We start from the raw sequence: 22,021 nt of genomic DNA, 5'->3' as shown, positions 1-22,021 counted from the left end.
CGGAACGGGAGGCAAGTTGCTACGATGTCCTTTCGCTATGACTTCACGTCAGAACCTGCGGTTCTTCTGCCTGCAGAAGCCGCGTGCCGTCATCAGCCCTGTCTCCCTCTTCGGCAGCGAACAAGACCCTCCCCCCTAAATATGGCCTCGTCCGAGCAGGGACGGGTTTAAAAAACCGGCGTGCTGGGTAATAAACACACACACACACACACACACACACACACACACACACACACACACTCACACACGTAAGCACGCACGCACACTTGACGCACGCACACTTGACTCACGCACAGACGCACACACATACACACACACACACACACACACACACACACACACACACACACACACACGCGCGCACCCACACAGTGTGTTGGGGCCAATAAACAAAAGTGCTATGGGGATTGAAATGAATTACTAGAAAGAATGCTAAATGGCTCCCCCTTTAGAAATAATATTAGTACTACAAATAATCCGATCAATTGATTTTATTCAATTTAAGTATTATATTTGTAAATGCATTAAAAATATCGCTGTCGATTCAGTTAATTTCAACATATTTCTCAAATTAAGAATAAGAAAAAAATAAATCTTTGATAAAACATATTCTAGGATTGAAGACTAGATAATAGGCAACATCAAAATAGGGTATACCTGTTGCTTGAGTTAGGGATTAATTTACGATTATAGTAGCCTATGTTTATGCGTACATTTTGTAAGTAACCTTTTATACATTTTATCATACACGGGTCTCCTCGTGGTACAAGTACAGTTATTCTATGTTTACCATGTTTTAAAAATGTTGCCCTATTCAAATGTGCAACCTAAAAAAACAGGGATCTGAAAGCGGGGATATGGCGCCCTCTTTCGGCCGCTCAACAAACGATCAGGAAATGGAATGGAAGGGGTGTGTGTTGTGTTGACCATTTCTTCGAAATTCACATTGGCATACAAACACCACCAGGGTGTCCTGTGTCAGTGTGCTTCACGATCATATGATACGCAACCGTTGCCACACTTTACAAGAAAGGTGTGAGTTGCAACCGCAGCGGAATCAGCGCTCAGGATGTTCTGCTGTACTTTTGATGCATCAGTGATGTACTGAAACAGCAATTTCGGCACCGGGATCAATCCAGTCATGTCAGTGGATCAGTGGATCTAAACGGAGCACGTATAGGTACGTTTTAACTTTTGCGATTCCAGAATCCCTCGAGAATGACGGATTCAGTGATTTGAATTAATTTGAATGAGTATATTGCAATGTTCTCTACCTGTCACTACTTGCAGCGTCTACGGTGGTTCTTAAATCAGTGCTGTGTGCGTTCATCATCTGTGAAGATGAGGAGTCGCAGTAATTCAGGAGTGAAGCTGGACAGCTACGCCAGGCTGGTGCAGGAGACTATCCTCAACCACCAGGTAACATGACAATAACACATCGTTATATAACAGCCATACCATGTGTACCATGAGACAGGCGCTGATATAGCTTAGGGTGTACCATGACATCAACATACACAACATATACATAAACACATAACATATAGCATGCATAATACATACACCATATAAGGTAAACTATTTCAGTAATGTTGCATTGAAAGCAAATGCGTGTTTACGATTGGTGAACGAAATCGTTAAGCTACAAACATTTTTTTAATTTATTTTTATTTGTTGCACTTTATTGTCGTTAATTGTCATACGATTTGAAATGTAATTCCCCTGTAGGATAGCCTATACAGGAGCAGGACACCTCTTATAAATAAACAAGTGCTTGAGCAAAGTTCACGCTCCAAAATAGGCTGAGTACATCGAAGCCTTATCTAGAAACCCTTTGAATTCCAACAGATGCACGCTAACCTGCATTGCACGCTGTTTGTTGTGTGTGTACGTTTGTGTATGTACCTTGCGTGTGTGCCTGCATGCGTGCGGATGTGTATGTGTTTGTGTTTGCGCGTGCATGCGTGTGTATTCCTGTGCGTGTTGTTTGACAGAACCCAGTGACGGGGCTCTTGCCCGCCAGCGCCCAGCAGAAGGATGCCTGGGTGCGGGACAACGTGTACAGCGTTCTGGCGGTTTGGGGTCTGGGCATGGCCTACCGCAAGAACGCTGACCGCGACGAAGACAAGGCAAAGGCCTACGAGCTGGAGCAGGTGTGTGTGGGGGAGGGGGCAGGTGGGGGAGAAAGAGGTGGAGGGGGGAGGGGGGGAGGAAAGAAGGGAGGGGGTAGAGAGGGAGACGGAGAGAGGGGTAGAGAGGGAGACGGAGAGAGGGGTAGAGAGGGAGAAGGAGAGAGGGGTAGAGAGGGAGACGGAGAGAGGGGTAGAGAGGGAGAAGGAGAGAGGGGTAGAGAGGGAGAAGGAGAGAGGGGTAGAGAGGGAGAAGGAGAGAGGGGTAGAGAGGGAGAAGGAGAGAGGAGTAGAGAGGGCGAAGGAGAGAGGGGTAGAGAAGGAGAAGGAGAGAGGAGTAGAGAGGGAGTAGGAGAGAGGAGTAGAGAGGGAGAAGGAGAGAGGGGTAGAGAGGGCGAAGGAGAGAGGGGTAGAGAAGGAGAGAGGAGTAGAGAGGGAGTAGGAGAGAGGAGTAGAGAGGGAGAAGGAGAGAGGGGTAGAGAGGGAGTAGGAGAGAGGAGTAGAGAGGGAGAAGGAGAGAGGGGTAGAGCATAAGAACGATAGAGGGAGAATGAAGAGAGAGAGAGGGGGGAGAGACTGGGGGAGGAAGGAAAGTGAAAGAGGGGCGAGCGTGAGCATATAGATTGTGCATATTTGTGCGTGTGTTTGCTCAGCGATGGTTTCTGGGAAACAGGGTGAACAACCTGACACCAAGCCATGCTGCTGAGTAGGTCCGACACACACAAACACACGTGACACACACAACACACGTGACATAAGACATGCTATAGTTGGACACCTTACAGAGCTAGGCTAACTGTTCTAATATTCCGTAACCCTAAAAACTACAGTTTCATACATAAAATGTACAGGACATCACATGCTGTTAGAGCAGTTGTGTCAATACACAGTATATATGACATATGACCACATATTAAACACGTGTGTTTCTTCATCTGCACAGTATGGTGTAACTGCAATCTACATTCAGTATTCAATGTAATATATAATAATATAAAATTATATATTTTTGTATTCGTATTTAACTATGGTGGTGGTGTTTCGTCCTGTGCACAGTGTGGTAACTGCTTTCTACATGCAATGTGTAATGTAATATAGTAATATCTAATGTTTATTACTATGGTATGTCCTCCTGTGCAGAGTGTGGTGAAGCTGATGCAGGGTCTTCTACAGTGTATGATACGACAGGTTTGTGGATTTGATCTTTGAAACTCAGCTCAGCACACTTCACAAAGGCTCTGGGAGATCGAAGGTCTTACATTGACCACCTTTCAGTGCATTGATTGACACATGAGCTGTCAGCTGATAGGCGACACGTGACTAGAGTTTCCCGCCAGAACTAGCCATGCCGGTTTGTGTGTGATTGATTATTAATATTGTTTTTAACATTATTATTCTAATTTCCTTCTTATCTGTGTTGTTTCGCTGTGCACTTTCGTCAACTCGGGTGTGTGTGTGTTCATGCGTGTGTTCATGTGTGTGTGTTTCTGCGAGCAGGTGGCCAAGGTGGAGAAGTTCAAACACACCCAGAGCACCAAGGACTGCCTGCACGCTAAGTACCACACCCCCACCTGCGCCACCGTGGTGGGGGACGCGCAGTGGGGCCACCTGCAGGTCGATGCCACCTCCCTCTACCTCCTCATCCTGGCTCAGATGACCGCCTCGGGTACCACATAACTTATTATAGTTTATAACATAACGTAGTGCTTCCTCCTCCTGTTGGCTCTGATGGTCGCCTCTGGTGTGTAATAACCATATATCATATCTTGTCATAGTTAATATCTTAACTTAGTACTACCTCTTCATACTGGCTCAGAAGTGGTGCTTCTGGTGTGATGTCATGATAATGATATCTTATCAAATGTATGCAAAGCATACCTTGTTGTTATAAATTTACCTGATGCTAAATCCTCTTGCGATTTGTAGCGAGGTACCTAGCCTCTACCTGCTCCTCAGTAACATGTCTCTGGACTCAACTAAGTGAATGTAGACAGAGTGAAAGATGGCTCATACCCTGTCGCTACAGGCCTCTGCATCATCTCCAACCTGGACGAGGTGGCCTTCATCCAGAACCTCGTCTTCTACATCGAAGCAGCATACAGAGTGGCCGTAAGTAGCACCGCTCTGCAGGGATGAGGTAAGGACATGTCACCCGGAGATAGTTAGGCGGAGAGGCTAGTCGTGGAGGGGAGTCAACAATAATCATCAGATTGGTGCCAGGCAAGGGACATCACCTTGCACTGATTTTAGCGAGTCGGAAACCACCAATCTTTTGCTGCCGATTCTGCTGTTTATGCTGCAAGATTAATTCCTCACATTGACTCATCTGTTATTGGTTGGTCTAATGACGTCGTGGTGTTTCTGCAGGATTTTGGGATGTGGGAGAGAGGCGACAAGACGAACCAGGGCATTCCTGAGCTCAACGGCAGCTCTGTGGGCATGGCCAAGGTATGACAGCCCATAATAACCCTGTCAGCAGCGCCTCCATCAGCCCTGCGTTTTAGTTTATTTTTAGATAGCAGCCCACCTCGTTGGGCTAACTAGAGCCAAACAGCCAGTAAAGTACTAGTCAATTTCTGCAATCATAGGAAGCATGTCTACCTGGAAAAGGAGATGTTTCTTGTACCCCTGAAATTGTATGTTACATAACAATGTGCTGACCTGTGTTCATGTGTTGGATCATTCAAAAAAATGGATTCCTAATGAAAATCTGATTTTGAATGTGGAATCAAATAAAGTATATATGTATATAATATGTGTGTGTCTGTGTGTGTGTGTGTGTGTGTGTGTGTGTGTGTGTGTGTGTGTGTGTGTGCCTGCAGGCAGCCCTGGAAGCCATCGATGAGCTGGATCTGTTCGGGGCCCATGGGGGCCCCAGGTCAGTCATCCACGTTATGCCTGATGAGGTGGAGCACTGTCAGGTACGGACCCCCCCAGCCTCTAGAGGGTCAGAGCCCCCCAGCCTCTAGAGGGGTTGAGGCCCCCAGCCTCTAGAGGGTCAGGGCCCCCCCAGCTCCAGCCATCATTTTGAGATCTGACCCTAAGGGTAATCAATAAAGACTAGGGTATTATGTTTTGTTGGGCTTTGTGAGTTAAACTTCCTCTTCTTCCCGAGATAAAAGTGTCCCATTGAACTTAAATCGAACCCTGTTGGAATCACTGGAAATGCATTATATATTTGTATTGATATATGCATTTGTTTGACGCCAAAGAAGACTTCTGAAAGGAATGCAACAGCTAGCTGACAAACCACGAGACTAGAGTTATTATTAATTACAACAAATAGCAGCGCGCTCAAGGCTACAGAATGAGGGGATGTGGCGTCACGACAACGCCGAGAGACGCTCCCTACCTGCCGAGAGACGCTCCCTACCTGTCGAGAGACGCTCCCTACCTGTCGAGAGACGCTCCCTACCTGCCGAGAGACGCTCCCTACCTGTCGAGAGACGCTCCCTACCTGTCGAGAGACGCTCCCTACCTGTCGAGAGACGCTCCCTACCTGCCGAGAGACGCTCCCTACCTGCCGAGAGACGCTCCCTACCTGCCGAGAGACGCTCCCTACCTGCCGAGACACGCTCCCTACCTGTCGAGAGACGCTCCCTACCTGTCGAGAGACGCTCCCTACCTGTCGAGAGACGCTCCCTACCTGTCGAGAGACTTCCAGACTAGACGCCGACACAATCACAGACACAGGACTGGAGGATGGGTTTAAGTGTGTAACCTCTCCTCCACCCCTCCTCCACCTCTCCTCCACCTCTCCTCCACCTCTCCTCCTCCACCCCTCCTCCACCCCTCCTCCACCTCTCCCACCTCTCCTCCTCCACCCCTCCTCCACCCCTCCTCCACCTCTCCCACCTCTCCTCCACCTCTCCTCCACCTCTCCCACCTCTCCCCCGCCTCTCCTCCACATCTCCTCCCCCCTCTTCTCCACCTCCTCCACCTCTCCCCCCCCTCCTCCCCCCCCTCCTCCACCTCTCCTCCACCTCTCCTCCACCTCTCCCCCCACCTCCTCCACCTCTCCTCCACCCCTCCTCCACCTCTCCTCCACACCCCCTCCACCTCCCCTCTGCCTCCAGGCCATCCTGTGCTCCATGCTGCCCCGGGCCTCCACCTCCAAGGAGGTGGACGCGGGCCTCCTGTCCATCATCTCCTTCCCCGCCTTCGCCATCGAGGACCCCGAGCTGGTGGCCGTCACCAAGTCGGAGATCATCAGCAAGCTGCAGGTACACGGCTGGCTCCGTTCAAAGTACCCTGTTGTAGTCGGGTCCAATCTATGGCCCTATAGTTGGTTCTGTCCCATTGTGTTGGGTTTAATTCAATTATGTGTACAGTAGTGCTTTCGTTGTATTTGTTTTTATTTGTTTATTGGATTTGATTGTATATGGTTCTGTTTGGTTCTTCTGCATTTGATTCTATTGATTATATTCTGTTTGGTTCCGTTTGGTTGTGTTCTATGCTGTGGGTTCTGCTGTGTTGGGCTTAGCGTGACTGTGTTTCAGCGGGTCATTAATACGTCTCTCCTCTCCGCTGTTGAAGGGTCGCTATGGCTGCTGTCGCTTCATCCGGGATGGGTACCATTGTCCCAGAGAGGTGGGTTTGATCTTAGGCAATATTACTTTGATAAGATAACTATATGTTCACTGTATGATCCTTAAACTGTTATTTGAGCTGTTAGAATGCAATGGGAGGTGATCTTTTGTGTGTTATGTGTTGGGGGTTGATCGTGTATGTGTTAGCACTTGCTCCTGTGTGTGTTGAGAATGGATCCTGTGGGTTCATGGACTTTATTCTGTGGGTTCCTGCATTTCATTCTGTGGGTTCATGGAGTTCATTCTGTAGGTTCTGGGGGTTCATTCTGTGGGTTCATGGAGTTCATTCTGTGGGTTCTGGGGGTTCATTATGTGGGTTCTGGGGGTTCATTATGTGGGTTCTGGGGGTTCATTATGTGGGTTCTGGGGGTTCATTATGTGGGTTCTGGGAGTTCATTCTGTGGGTTCTGGGAGTTCATTCTGTGGGTTCATGGAGTTCATTCTGTGGGTTCTGGGGGTTCATTCTGTGGGTTCATGGAGTTCATTCTGTGGGTTCTGGGGGTTCATTATGTGGGTTCTGGGGGTTCATTATGTGGGTTCTGGGAGTTCATTATGTGGGTTCTGGGGGTTCATTCTGTGGGTTCTGGGAGTTCATTCTGTGGGTTCTGGGGGTTCATTATGTGGGTTCTGGGGGTTCATTATGTGGGTTCTGGGGGTTCATTATGTGGGTTCTGGGAGTTCATTATGTGGGTTCTGGGGGTTCATTATGTGGGTTCTGGGAGTTCATTCGGTGGGTTCTGGCGGTTCATTCTGTGGGTTCTTGGAGTTCATTCTGTGTGTGTCTGTCTCTAAGGACCCTTCCCGGCTGCACTATGACCCGGCAGAACTCAAGCTGTTTGAGAACATTGAGTGTGAGTGGCCCGTGTTCTGGACCTATCTAGTGCTGGACGGGCTGTTCAGTGGAGACCTGGTTCAGGTACGGGACCACTTTGTCAATGTTATATTGTTCGCCTTCAGAGGAACATGCAGTTCCTCTGACGGCCTATAGGTGGCTTGCTCTGCGATTGGATGCAAGAAGGTTTTAGCAGCCTGTGCTGTGTCTGGTGGACAGGTGCAGGAGTATGCAGAGGCCCTGGAGGGAATCCTGATCAGAGGGAAGAATGGGATCCGCCTCGTTCCCGAGCTTTACGCCGTTCCCCACGAAAAGGTCTGGTTCTGTTCTATTCCATTCTAGTCTAGGGTCAGTAATTATGTGTGTGTGTGTGTGTGTGTGTGTGTGTGTGTGTGTGTGTGTGTGTGTGTGTGTGTGTGTATGTGTGTGTGTGTATTCATATGTGTGTGTGTGTGTGGGTGAGTGTGTGTATGTGTGTTCATGCATGAGCGTGTGTCAGCATGAGTGTGTGTGTGTGTGTAAGGAGTACCGCCCACATCAAAGTCTTGCTTTAACATTGTTATCTGGGCTCACCTTTGACCCCTTGGTCATGAGAAGGGTCAGACTAGAGCATGGGTGTGTGGGATGGGCCGCAGAGTGTGTGTGTGTGTGTGTGCGTGCCTGTCATTACAAAGTGCTGTATCAAGTGCAGGGTGAATAAGTGTGTGTTGGTGTGTGCAGATCGAGGAGGAGTACGTCACCCCCCACACTGTGGACAGAGTTTCCCTGGGACAGCTTCCTCACATGTGGGGACAGTCTCTCTACATCCTGGGCCGTCTGCTAGCCGAGGTAGCTAGCTATTAGCTAGTTACTGTTTAACATGGAAATGGGACTTTTAAAGTATGAATATTAGAAGGTTTTTTGGGCTGTGATTCATTACGCCAGGCTTGTACTTGTCATATGTTAATGTAGAATACTTAAAATTCAAAGTCCTGCCATGCCCTAGAGAGGGGAGGACTTTTATTTTGCTAACCTTTGTAACCTTGTTTCAGGGTTTCCTGGCCCTAGGAGAGGTGGACCCCCTCAACAGAAGGTTCTCCACCAACTTCAAGCCAGATGTTGTGGTGCAAGGTCTGTAGCGCACACTTCCTGTCCAGTCCGTGTAACTGTGTGTGTTGTTGATGTGCTTTTGTATTTCTATGTGTATGTTTGTCACTGTATTTGTATGTTTGTGTGTGTTTATATATAATATGTGTGTACTTGTGGTTAGGAATGTTTGAGTTGTTGAAATGTGTTTCTAATATGTGTGTGTGTGTGTGTGTGTGTGTGTCCAGTGTGTGTGTTGGCTGAGTCCCAGGAGATCCAGGAGCTGCTCAGGGAGCACGGCATCGTGGTGCAGACGGTGACCGAGGTCCTTCCCATTCGGGTGATGCCCGCTCGCATCCTCAGTCACATCTACGTCAAGCTGGGTACCAGACACTCTACACGTACACACCTCCACTCACATCCACGTCAAGCTTGGTACCAGACACTCTACACATACACACCTGCACTCACATCCACGTCAAGCTGGGTACCAGACACTCTACACATACACAACTCCACTCACATCCACGTCAAGCTGGGTACCAGACACTCTACACATACACACCTGCACTCACATCCACGTCAAGCTGGGTACCAGACACTCTACACATACACACCTCCACTCACATCCACGTCAAGCTGGGTACCAGACACTCTACACATACACCTCCACTCACATCCACGTCAAGCTGGGTACCAGACACTCTACACATACACCTCCACTCACATCCACGTCATGCTTGGTACCATACATTCTACACATGTACACCTCCACTCAAATCTACACTCGACATATAAACACCTCCACTCACATCTACGTGTAGCTGGGTACCAGACACTCTCCCCATATACACCTCCACTCACATCCACGTGAGTGCAAGCTTGAGTGCAAACTTCTGCCTTGTGTAAATGAATATGTTCAACTAATGGGAATAGTAGTTCTGAATATTATTCCGAAATAAGTTCTAGGAATAATTGATTTGCTTTTATCCGTTTCTGTGAATACTGTGTGGGCGTTTATTGTCCTTTCATGCTGTCCTTAACTGTAACCTTGACATAGTTTTTGCTTTTACCGGATTGAGAATTAAAATAATGGTTTAATAAACCACTGGGAGGGTGTGTGTGATCTTCCTGGGGATGTGTGTTGGTGTGTGTGTGTGTGTGATGGCCCTGGTGACGTGTGTACTGTGTTGGCCGGTCTCCAGGGAACTGTAAGAAGTTGGGTTTGAGTGGCAGACCGTACAGACACATCGGGGTGCTTGGCACCTCCAAGATGTACCAGATCAGAGACCACAGCTACACCTTCACCCCCCAGGTACAGCTACGTCCTCATCATCACAGCCCTTTACCCCGCCTATCCCTTACTGTAGTCTGTCTAACAGGTGACGTCATATGGATGTTGGTTGAGACGATCAGAAACGGTGGTTATGATAAGCATTGTTTGGAGCTGTACTCTTGTTTGACTGTCCGTTCCCAGCATGCTTCAAGCTCAAACTGTTTGAATTTAATTCTATACATTTATGATATTCATTCTGTTGTGGAAGTTACCCATGGTTCCACCTCTTCTTCTTATCCCATCATTTTATTCTTTTGTCTCTCTCTCTCTCTCTCTCTCTATGTCTCTCTCTGTCTCTCCATGTCTCTCTCTCTCTCTCTCTCTCTCTCTCTCTCTCTCTCTCTCTTTCTCTCGCTCTATGTCTCTCTCTCTCTCTCTCTCTCTCTCTCTTTCTCTCTCTCTCTCCATGTCTCTCTCTCCATGTCTCTCTCTCTATGTCTCTCTCTCTCGTCCCTTTCTCTAGTTCCTGGACCAGCACCACTTCTACCTGGCCTTGGACAACCAGATGATCGTGGAGATGTTGCGCACGGAGCTGGCCTACCTGTCCGCCTGCTGGAGGATGACAGGACGTCCCACACTCACCTTCCCCATCACCAGGAGCATGCTCAGTAAGACCCTCCCCTTCCCCCACAAAATTAAAAGATAGTCCCGTTTCCCCCCTCTTCGTATCTGCCCGATGGTACAGTCTGAAAAGCCAGACAGGCAGCAATCTAAGGCGTGATGATGCTGTCTCCCTTCAGAGGAGGCCGATCCTGATCAGTGCAGGAGTGAATGTTTCTCATTGACACAGTGAGCGAATATCGCTGTACTTCATGTACTTTATGTAAATTATGTACTACGTATACATGATGTACTTCATTTTCTTCCTGCACTCCAGATACTAACCCTACATGTTATTCGTGTACTTAATGTACTTTGGGTTCTTCATGATCCCAATATACTTGATGTACTTCATGTACTTAATATACTTCATGTACTTCCTGTCATTCATATCCTTCATGTACTTCATGATCTGAGCATACTTCATGTACTTCCTGATCCTAATGGTTCCTGTAATTCCTGTCCAGCTGAAGACGGAGACGCAGTGGACCCCTGCATCCTGTCCACCCTGAGAAAACTACAAGATGGATACTTTGGAGGTGCCAGGTGAGAACACACACACACACACACACACACACACACACACACACACACACACACACACACACACACGTGTATTTAACATACAGAACCACACCAGGCCATGTCAACGCACTCTGTGCATGTGTGTAACACTGTGTAAGTGCTCCTATGAAATATTATGTATGTGTATCTATGTGTTTGTCTGTGTGTGTGTGTGTGTATAATTGCTATGTGTGTTTGTGTTGTCAGGGTGCAGACAGCAGACCTGTCCAGCTTCCAGACCACTTCCTTCCACACGCGCCTCAGCTTCCTGGACGGAGAGACGGACGAGAGTCTGCTGGAGGACGAGGAAGAGGAGGACGACGAGGAAGAGTCCGGCCAACGCACCGGTAGGAAGAGACGGAGGCCATCGCTGTGGTCCACTCGCTTGTTTTGAAGTATACCTGGAATGAGTTGTTGATTATTTATTAGATGGCTCATATCTGATGCATTTTTTGATTAACATTGAACCTTTGGGGACGGGATCATAAACCTCTAGGATCCGACCCCCCCCGCTCTCGTTCTTAGGCCCCAAGTACACAGAACACTTCCAACTGCCGGGGGTGGCCATTCTGTTTGCCGTTTTGCTATCTGCTGTAGCTTTTAAGCTCCCTGCTTTAGAGAGCGTCTTGTGTTTTCCGCAAAGAAAAGTTGAAAATAAATGTAATTCAAGGATAACAGCCTACATGCACGACATCAACATGTTAATCCCCTTGTTCTGTAACTGAAAAGCCATGAGACTACACTACCACCTGACCTCCATCCATGGCCCTGCTCTGCCCGCCTCCCCCCCCCCTCCCAGGACACTCCCATGGGGTCCTGGACCAGTACCTCACCCAGCTGCTGCACAGCACCACCTCCAGGGGCCACCTCCCTCCTCTCCAGGGGGGGCAGCACCACGTCTTCAGCGCCGAGCACACCACCAGGGACATCCTGGCCCTCATGGCCCAGGTCCAGGGCCTCAGCATGCCCAGTGAGAGCCCACACCCGGACCGTGACCTGTTGGGGATCAAACGGGTTCCTATGTGTAGACTGTACATGAGAATGATCTGATGCTACATACTGGACACCTGGCAGCAGCGGGATGTGTATTATTGGTCTCTTATGACATGGTCATCACAGGTGAGCGTGTCACCTAGATGTGTGACAGATAGGTGAGCAACGTTGGCAGTCCACTGGGTAGGCTGTTAGACTCATCTATCCAGCACAACTCTAGGTGGACACGCCCACTTGTGATGTCATAAGAGGCCGATTTCAAAACAGCATGTAACGGCTTATCACACCACACCTGGTGGCATGTCATGGGACCTTTAATGTAAGCTCTGCTTTTGTGCTTTTGTATTAGTGTGTGTATGTGATTGTATGCTTTTTGTGCTTACGTGTGTGTGTGTGTGTGTGTGTGCGTGTGTGTGTGTTTTAGAGTCCCCCATGTATCTTCCTGTGGTTCCCATCTTGAAAAAGAATCGTCGATCGCTCAACCTTCTGGATGTTCCTCATCTACCTGCTCACCCCCAGCAGGCTGGGACCAGCAAGCAGCACACGGTAGGACCCGGCTTAAAGGGACGGTAGGACCCGGCTTAAAGGGACGGTAGGACCCGGCTTAAAGGGACGGTAGGACCCGGCTTAAAGGGACGGTAGGACCCGGCTTAAAGGGACGGTAGGACCCGGCTTAAAGGAACGGTAGGACTCGGCTTAAAGGGACGGTAGGACCCGGCTTAAGGGAACGGTAGGACCCGGCTTAAGGGAACGGTAGGACCAGGCTTAAGGGAACGGTAGGACCCGGCTTAAAGGGACGGTAGGACCCGGCTTAAAGGAACGGTAGGACCCGGCTTAAAGGGACGGTAGGACCCGGCTTAAGGGAACGGTAGGACCCGGCTTAAAGGGACGGTAGGACCAGGCTTAAAGGGACGGTAGGACCCGGCTTAAAGGGACGGTAGGACCAGGCTTAAAGGGACGGTAGGACCCGGCTTAAGGGAACGGTAGGACCCGGCTTAAGGGAACGGTAGGACCCGGCTTAAGGGAACGGTAGGACCCGGCTTAAGGGAACGGTAGGACCAGGCTTAAGGGAACGGTAGGACCAGGCTTAAGGGAACGGTAGGACCCGGCTTAAAGGGACGGTAGGACCCGGCTTAAGGGAACGGTAGGACCCGGCTTAAAGGGACGGTAGGACCCGGCTTAAAGGGACGGTAGGACCAGGCTTAAAGGGACGGTAGGACCCGGCTTAAAGGGACGGTAGGACCCGGCTTAAAGGGACGGTAGGACCCGGCTTAAAGGGACGGTAGGACCCGGCTTAAAGGGACGGTAGGACCCGTCTTAAGGGAACGGTAGGACCCGGCTTAAAGGAACGGTAGGACCCGGCTTAAAGGAACGGTAGGACCCGGCTTAAGGGAACGGTAGGACCCGGCTTAAAGGGACGGTAGGACCAGGCTAGGGGGCTTACTATAGAGCCTCTTAAAGGGACGGTAGGATCAGGCAACTATAGAGTCTCTTAAAGGGGAAGTAGTCATATAGATGCTATTAAAGGTGAAGTAGGTTCAGAACTAGGGGGTGACTATTGAGGCTCTTAAAGGGACGGTAGTACTAGACCTAGGGGCTTCCTATAGACGCTCTTAAAGGGGAAGTAGCCCTATAGAGGCTCTTAAAGGGGAAGTAGTCCTATAGATGCTCTTAAGGGGGAAGTAGCCCTATAGAGGCTCTTAAAGGGGAAGTAGCCCTATAGAGGCTCTTAAATGGGAAGTAGCCCTATAGAGGCTCTTAAAGGGGAGGTAGTCCAACAGAGGCTCTTAAAGGGGAAGTAGTCCTACAGAGGCGACCTGTATGCATGACATATTGTTCTCCTGGTAGTCCCAGGCAGACCTGCACCTGCCCAAGGACGCCCAGGGGAGGACGGACTTCGCGGGGCTGGTGAGGCAGCTCAAGGCGTGTCCCACCCTGCAGGACCAGGCCGACATCCTCTACGTGCTCTACCTCATGAAGTATGCACGCACGCACGCACACGCACGAGGCACGCACACACGGACACACCCACACGGATGCATTTCATTACACACAAATGAACAATTGCCGAATCAAACCGACATCCCAATAATCCCAGAGTTAATTTAATCCCAAACTGTGGATGTGGTGTCCGATCCAGAGGCGCTGATTGGGTGGTGGAGCTGTCAGGCCCCGGGCGGGGCGGGCCCAGCGTGGGCTCCCTGCTGGAGGACCTCTACATCCAGGCTGGCATCTGCAAGGACTGGGGCCTCATCAGATACATCTCTGGCATCCTGCGCAAGAGGGTGGCGGTCCTGGCGGAGGTGAGCCCCGGTTCATACCCGGAGTGCTCTAGTGGTTTCAGTGTCACTATGTCCTCGCCTTTTACCTTCTGTGGACGCCTGGCGGGCCCTCGCTCTGGACTTTGTGGAAGGCTTTTATTGTGTTGTTTGTCGTCTTGCACTTGTATGTCGTCTCCCACGTCTTAGTGATTTGAAAACAGCTCAGATGAAGATATAAAATAAGCTGTATCAAATATCAGACAAAGAGCTGTATCGCATTTCATAAAAATCACTGCATTTTCTACTATTCCATTCCATGTGTGTGTGTGTGTGTCTGTGTCTGTGTGGCTGTGCATCTCTGTTTGTGTGTGTGTGTGTGTGTGTGTGTGTCTGTGTGTGTGTGTGTGTGTCTGTGTGTGTGTGTGTGTGTGTCTGTGTCTGTGTCTCTGTCTGTGTGTGTGTGTGTGTCTGTGTCTGTGTCTGTGTGTGTGTGTGTGTGTGTGTGTGTGTGTGTCTGTGTGTGTGTGTGTGTGTGGGTGTACAGGCCTGTACAGATCTGGTCTCCCATCACAAGCAGCTGACTGTAGGCCTCCCTCCTGAGCCCAGAGAGCGAGTCATCACTGTGTGAGTCACCTTCCTTATCATAATCACAAGTCTATGACTTCAGCACCGCCAACAACTAATAACTAGCTCAAGTCTTATCAGAGCTACTGCTCGCGCAAGATATGTATGTCACACAAAGAAATGTTCCGTCCCTCTCTGCCCCCCTCCCACGTCTCAAAACCATTGAGAAGTGTTGCGTTCACACACCTGCCTGATGGGTCAGAAATGAGTCATGAGCGCTCTAAAATCGGAATGGTCTCATACGGACGCACGCGCGTTGTCAACTTTAACAGATATTCTCATAGCTCATTTCACTTACTAAAAGCTGATGGATGGCTGATGAATTCATTATCAATTACACTTAAATGATAGCTCTTAATAGCTCTTAGCTCGTATATACCACACCTTTCAGGCAGTTACAGTATATTGTATCTATATAGATTAATTTCATCATGCATATGAACTCATTAGTAACTGTGATGATGTGATCAATCTTACAACAGGTCAAATCGTTCAATTCCTGTTTCCTTCTAGTCCACTTCCTCCCGAAGAGCTGAACAATGTGATCTACGAAGCAAGCGGTCAGGACATCAGTATAGCTGTACTCACTCAGGTATACTATACAACAACATTGTACAAATACACTACTGTACTAAAGAACTGCCCTTCTATACTACACAACTATTTTATATAACTACCAAACTATACTTTAAAACTACTATAACACAACTGTTAGAGTGTGTAGATAAACAGATAATTCTGGTCAATATTTCCATTATTCCTCCAATATGAACATTTAAACCTGGCGACATTTTGGCAACAAAAAGATTTATATCTCGGTCTAATTTCAAACATGAATTATATTCTGAATCTGATGTTATATAAACGACTCAAACATAGACAGCTCTACGGCCTGGAGTAGCCCCTCCTGATTTATTCGATCTCGTTATTTTTAGAAACTGGGTCGTTCGGATTTGGAATGTTTAGTTTGAGCCGCTCCAATTTGAATTGGTTGCATGCTTTGGTGGTTGTCAAAAAACCGTGTAACTCTGGAGAAAAGCATCTGCTGATGGCACCCCTTAACTCACTAGCGGGGTCAGCCAACTCAGGATTGGGTGGCTTGTACCTCGACTGTCGAAGATGTCCCTGAGCAAGGCACCTCACCCTAACTGCTCCTTACGGGCTGGCCGTCGCCTTGTATGGTTGGCTGTTAATGTGTTTATGAACCGTTGTAAGTCGCTTTGGATAACAGCGTCTGCTAGAGGCAATAACTAAGTCAGTGTAGCGAGCGATCTCGCTCTCCCCCATGTGCTGCCCTGCAGGAGATCATGGTGTACCTGGCCATGTACGTGCGCTCTCAGCCCGCACTGTTCGGGGACATGCTGCGGCTCCGCATCGGCCTCATCATGCAGGTGATGGCCACGGAGCTGGCCCGCAGCCTGCACTGCTCTGGTAGGGCGCACTCACGCACACACACGCACACACACACCAGTCCCTCCAGAAAAATGCGGCCTTTTTTTGTGATTGTTGCGGCCAAAAATCCTTGATTATGCGGCACGTTTTCTTTAAAAATGCGATGAAATTTGCGGCATATTTATGCAATTTTATGCAATGAATTTGTGGGAACTTGCAAAAATTGCGGGAACTCGCGAAGAAAAGCGGGAAACTTGCGAAAAATGCAGCTTTTCGATGGCGTTCACGTCGCGTAATTACGTCACTTCATAACGTTCCCATGGCAACAGGGGGAAATGGCTGCTCTTGTGTGAAGTAAACGCAACATTTTTGAACTTTCTGCTAAGATATATTTGACTTTTTTGCAACGAAAATGCAGGGATTATGAAATCATGCAAGCCCCGCATCTTTTGCGCGGAAATCGGCAATTTATGCGGTGAAAGTGCGGCATATTTGAAAAAATGCGGCCCCCGCATGAATATGCGGACTTTGGCTGATTATGCGTTGAATTATGCGATCGCATAATCACGTTTTTCTGGAGGGACTAACACACACACACACGGAAACATACCTGAGTTAACTCCAGGTCTGTGACTGAGGGTTACGTGGCCCTTGTTCCAGGGGAGGAGGCCTCGGAGAGCCTGATGAGCCTCAGTCCCTTCCACATGAAGAACCTCCTGCACAACATCCTCAGTGGGAAGGAGTTTGGAGTGGAAAGGAGCAGTGAGTCCGCCTGTCCGTCTACTTCAGTCTACTTTCCGGTCTTCCTGAAAGGCCTGTCTGTCTCTCTTTGCCTGGCTGCATGTCTTTCTGTCTGTCCCTTTGTCTGCCTGCATGCCTGTCTGTCTGTCTCCTTGCCTTTCTGCATGCCTGTCTGACTCTCTCTTTGCCTGTCTGCATATCTTTCTGTCTGTCCCTTTGTCTGTCTGCATGCCTGTCTGACTCTCTCTTTGCCTGTCTGCATATCTTGCTGTCCGTCTCTTTGCATGACTGCATGTCTGTTCACCTGTTGCCTCGTCTCCGTTTTTTTTGTCCGACTGTCTGCTTGTCCGTCCGTCTGGAGGCTAGCCTCTAGTTAACAGCAGCAGAGCTTTGAGTACCATTGCTCCTCTCCCCTCCTCCCCTCTCCCCAGTGCGCCCCATCCAGTCCACGGCCACCAGCCCGGCCATCTCCATCCACGAGCTGGGCCACACGGGTGCCACCAAGACGGAACGCAGCGGGATCCGCAAGCTGAAGAGCGACATCAAACAGGTGTGTGGGGTCGGCTCAGCTCAGGAGGTAGCGGGTTGACTCGTGACCGGAAGGTTGCTACTTCGATCCCCGGCTCCTCCGAGCTGGGTGTTGAGGTGTCCCTGAGCAAGACACCTCACCCTAACTGATCCCAGCAGGCTGGCTGTCGCCTTGCGTGGTTGACTACGCCGTCGGTGTGTGACTGTGTGTAGGAACGGTTGCTTTGGATGAAGCGTCTGCTAAATGCCCTAAAAGTAAAATGTGATGAGATCCCCTCACATAATTGGGAATTGGGAGATTCAGACACTACTAATGGACTCTGTGTGTGTTTAATATCACACATACTTGGTTAAAGCAATGGGTATAAGATCCGGAACCTATACTAGACTGCAGTAAGCTGTGAAAAAAGTTAGTAAATTGTGTGATTGTGTGTTGTCTGTAGGTAAACATGTTTATGTGTAATGTGTATGATTTGTTATCCAGTAACACTCTGCCTGGTTCTGTCTACAGTTGGATGACTCTCGACCTCTCAGTGTGGGTACAGTTCGGTAACTCTCGTAGGCATGTGTTCATCATGGTAGCTCTTGTAGTCGTGTGGTCGTCATGGTAACCCTAATGGGCATGCGGTCGCCATGGTAACTCTCGCGGGCACGTCATCCCCATCTCCGACGCCAACATTGGAATGATGCATTTCGTGGCGTGGCACCAATCGTAAAGGCAGCGGTGTTCATGGAAATCGGGCAATGCAAACAAGGGATTGCTCTTTCCTGACTCTGGGTCGGTCTGTCGATCTTCATCTTCACTCTGTTCATCCTCAGGGCTTCGGCGGTCATTCCATTGGTAGCAATTACATGTCTCACGGCTCCACGGTAAATCCCTCATCCCATCACGTGGATACATGCCATGCATCACATGATCTGCTAATTACATTCTATACATCACATGACCTACCGAGCTATATAAAACATGATCTACTGAACACATTCTATGCATCACATGACATACTGATCTATGTATCACATGACCCACCCAATACATGAAATGCATCACATGACCTTCTGCTAACATTCCATATGTGAAATGACCTACCGATTATATTCATTAACCCAGCCATGCAGGTCTGACTCAGACCCAAACATGCAGCATGCTTTTAACATACTTACGAATAATATTCTAGCTAATATACTAATTACAGTACCTGTGCCTTTTGTTTGCTAGTATAATTTATTTTAGTAGTTCTAGGAAGGTGCTGTAGGTACGATATAACACTTACAACAAAAATATCACTGCTACGTGAATCAAACAAAAATTCATACCTGCCGCACCTTTAACTGGAAGGCTTCTTGTTTTGCACGATCTTTATCAGTCATAACCTCACGCCTGGTAACCACACACCTTAAAATGTTTAACATTCAAATCTCTTCCTCCTATCCTCTCTTCCTTCCTCCCATTCTTTCTTCTTAACTTCCTCTCTTTTTTTCTACCTTCCTTTCTCTCTGGTCTCTCTCTCTATCTCTCTCTGGTCTCTCTCTCTGGTCTCTCTCTCTCTCTCTCTGGTCTCTATCTCTCTCTCTCGTCTCTTTCTCTCTCTCTCTGGTCTTTCTCTCTCTCTGGTCTCTCTCTCTGGTCTCTCTCTCTTTGGTCTCTCTCTCTGGTCTCTCTCTGGTCTCTCTCTCTGGTCTCTCTCTCTGGTCTCTCTCTCTCTGGTCTCTCTCTCTCTCTGGTCTCTCTCTCTCTCTGGTCTCTCTCTCTCTCTCTGGTCTCTCTCTCTCTCTGGTCTCTCTCTCTCTGGTCTCTCTCTCTCTGGTCTCTCTCTCTCTCTGGTCTCTCTCTCTCTCTCGCCCCCTCCCAGCGCTGCAGTAGCCCCTCCACCCCCAGTGGGATGATGTCCCCGACGGGGGGTGACCCCGGGGACGTGCAGCTGAGCTGGGAGGAGACCCAGGGCCAGTGGCTGCGTCGGCGCAGGCTGGACGGAGCCATCAACAGGGTGCCCATGGGCTTCTACCAGAAGGTGTGGAAGATCCTGCACAAGTGCCACGGCCTGTCCATCGATGGCTACGTCCTGCCGTCCTCCACCACCAGGGAGGTCAGACTGACTTTACTACCAACAAGCGTTGTTTAGTCATATGGCTTAGTCACAGGCTCACAGCGGGCTTTACAACAGTAATATAACAATATAGCCAAGCAAAAACCCTAAAGAGAAGCAACGGCTTAACAAAGCATGCGTAAATTGATAATAGCTTAGCTATGAGGCTTAGCTCAGGAGGTAGAGCGGGTTGACTTTCAGTCGGAGTGCTAGCCTAGTGCCAAGTTATCCATTTCAAGAATAAATCGTACCACCTTGAGTACCCACGTGTACCACCAGTGGTACGCAAACCACAGGTTTAAAAACACCGTCCTATTGCAAGATCACCCATAACTCCTCATAACATGTCGATAAAAGATGCTGTGAGTCGCTTCGATAAAAGCACGTACTTAATAGTATGTTGCTTTTCTTTTATCCTGTTATCCACATCGATTGTATTAAGTCATCCTCTCCAAAACAATAGCCGATTTGAAGCCTAGTACCGGACCGTTATCAGCCACTAAAACGTGAGAGCACATAAAACGTGCTCTCAGGTTTTATGTCCACATAAAACGTGCTCTCACGTTTTATGTCTCAAAACATAAAACATCCCAGCAGGTAACACTTCTAACATACTTCCAAAGTGGACCCAGATGTTAAAACATGTGTGTGCGTGGATCCCTTTTGCTTGTTGTTCTCATGACTTCCCTCTCTGTGCTGACGGAGCAGATGACGGAGGGAGAGATCAAGTTTGCGGTGCAGGTGGAGTCGGTGCTGAACCACGTGCCCCAGCCGGAGTACCGGCAGCTGCTGGTGGAGGCGCTGATGATCCTGGGGCTGCTGGCCGACGTGGGCGTGGCCAGCATCGGGGGCATCATCCACGTGGACAGCATCCTCCACATGGCCAATGACCTCTTCCTGACAGACCAGGTGGGGTCGCTGCTTCTGCTTGCTTGGTCCTAAGTTAACGTCATTATACTGATTCAAACCACGCCGACTTTTCACGAGCCGGCGTGAACCGAGAACGGCGATCGTGGCCCACGCTCACGCTGCCTACGGCGGTCTTTTTGCACGTCGCTCGCCTCTGATTGGTTTAAGGTCCGCAAGCATTGACAGTGCATGGCGAAGACCGTCAATGATATGCACTATAAATAGTAAAGGGTTTTAATAGTAAAGCCCTTTACTTTTTGTGACGCGCACATTTTCGGTTTTTTTGTCACAATATTCCCACAGAAATCCCAGGGTGCCAACGAGTACTTCCTGGAGAAGGACCCGGCCACAGGGATCTGTAACTTCCTGTACGACAGCGCCCCTAGTGGCAGCTACGGCTCCATGACCTACCTCTCCAAGGCAGCGGTTGCCTACATCCAGGACTTCCTGCCCAGCTCCAGCTGCATGATGCAGTAAGAGCGCGACCGCCTGGAGTCATTGTTTTAGAGAAGCCTCGTTAATGTTGAATTCCTATTTAAACCGTTACCTCTATGAATATTAATAAAGGTTGTCTCCTGAATAACAACATAACATTACAGCAACTGTCTAAAATGTATGTTGGTGTGACTAAAGCAGAATATGTGCTTGTTTGGTAAATTAATAAGTTGTGTTTGTAAGTGTTTCATTATTATACTGGTTGAAACCAAATATACCACTACCTTGAAATGTATGTACGTCAGCTATTTGGTTTACTGTACACTGTATGGAAATTAATCAACCTTTTTAGCTATCGATCCCAATGTGAATGCCTGATACCTTTTAATGTTCAGCTTGTGCTACATAAAGTATTCACAGTGTTTGCTAGTGTGCTTTAAACGGTTACATATGATGTTTAATCATTTCAGTTTGTTCATATATGTCTATAAAGAACAATGTCATATATGTCTATAAAAAACAATTCTAATCCATGTGATAAGCTTTCACTGGCTACCTCGAAACATAGATTTCATGTTAATGAAACATGGAAGTACATGGTCATATAAGAGCAGAGAATGACTATTCTGGCCAGTGGTCAAAGAACGTAGATCTAGGGCTAATCCTACTGCCATCGCTCATGAGCAAGGTGCCGGCTGGCTGAATCTTAAGTAGTACCTTTGTAACCTGAAGGAAACTTGATAAAACAATAGACCATGTTTGTTTGATATTTTATCCTTCAATGCAGAATATAATTGTTTGATATACTGTAATACGTATAAGGTGCTGACATATGCTAGTATTTATGATAATGCAGATTAAATGTGTATTTAACATTACCATATATAGGTTAATATTTTTTTATGAACACCTTGTACTGGGGTTATGTCTGGTCAT

At 48.4% G+C, this 22,021-nt stretch overlaps 1 protein-coding gene across 2 annotated transcripts; it reads left to right on the top strand.

Moving 5' to 3' along the window:
- The first annotated feature begins 1,045 nt into the window (after nucleotides 1–1,045).
- phka2 (phosphorylase kinase, alpha 2 (liver)) lies at nucleotides 1,046–21,918 on the top strand. Of its 2 annotated transcripts, none has more exons than XM_079736324.1 (32): nucleotides 1,046–1,180; nucleotides 1,291–1,419; nucleotides 1,995–2,153; nucleotides 3,270–3,317; nucleotides 3,627–3,795; nucleotides 4,156–4,238; nucleotides 4,497–4,577; nucleotides 4,952–5,050; nucleotides 6,206–6,352; nucleotides 6,666–6,719; nucleotides 7,512–7,634; nucleotides 7,770–7,865; nucleotides 8,271–8,378; nucleotides 8,582–8,660; nucleotides 8,864–8,998; nucleotides 9,821–9,930; nucleotides 10,415–10,559; nucleotides 11,019–11,097; nucleotides 11,323–11,462; nucleotides 11,915–12,085; nucleotides 12,533–12,654; nucleotides 13,963–14,087; nucleotides 14,249–14,411; nucleotides 14,914–14,993; nucleotides 15,507–15,585; nucleotides 16,295–16,424; nucleotides 17,046–17,147; nucleotides 17,558–17,676; nucleotides 18,474–18,524; nucleotides 19,508–19,741; nucleotides 20,450–20,650; nucleotides 20,954–21,918. In XM_079736324.1, the coding sequence occupies exons 2-32, from the start codon at nucleotides 1,342–1,344 to the stop codon at nucleotides 21,125–21,127; spliced, it is 3,684 nt and encodes a 1,227-aa protein (XP_079592450.1). In that variant the 5' UTR covers nucleotides 1,046–1,180; nucleotides 1,291–1,341; the 3' UTR covers nucleotides 21,128–21,918. The 2 variants fall into 2 exon arrangements, with proteins under 2 accessions (XP_079592450.1, XP_079592449.1); XM_079736323.1 differs by having other exon boundaries at nucleotides 13,957–14,087.
- Nucleotides 21,919–22,021: the final 103 nt, after the last annotated feature.

Source organism: Pollachius pollachius (genome assembly GCF_949987615.1).
Source record: "Pollachius pollachius genome assembly, chromosome: 5".
NCBI classification, from domain to species: domain Eukaryota; kingdom Metazoa; phylum Chordata; class Actinopteri; order Gadiformes; family Gadidae; genus Pollachius; species Pollachius pollachius.
Note: the sequence above shows the minus strand (reverse complement) of the source record. Positions and strands in the feature narration are given on the sequence as shown.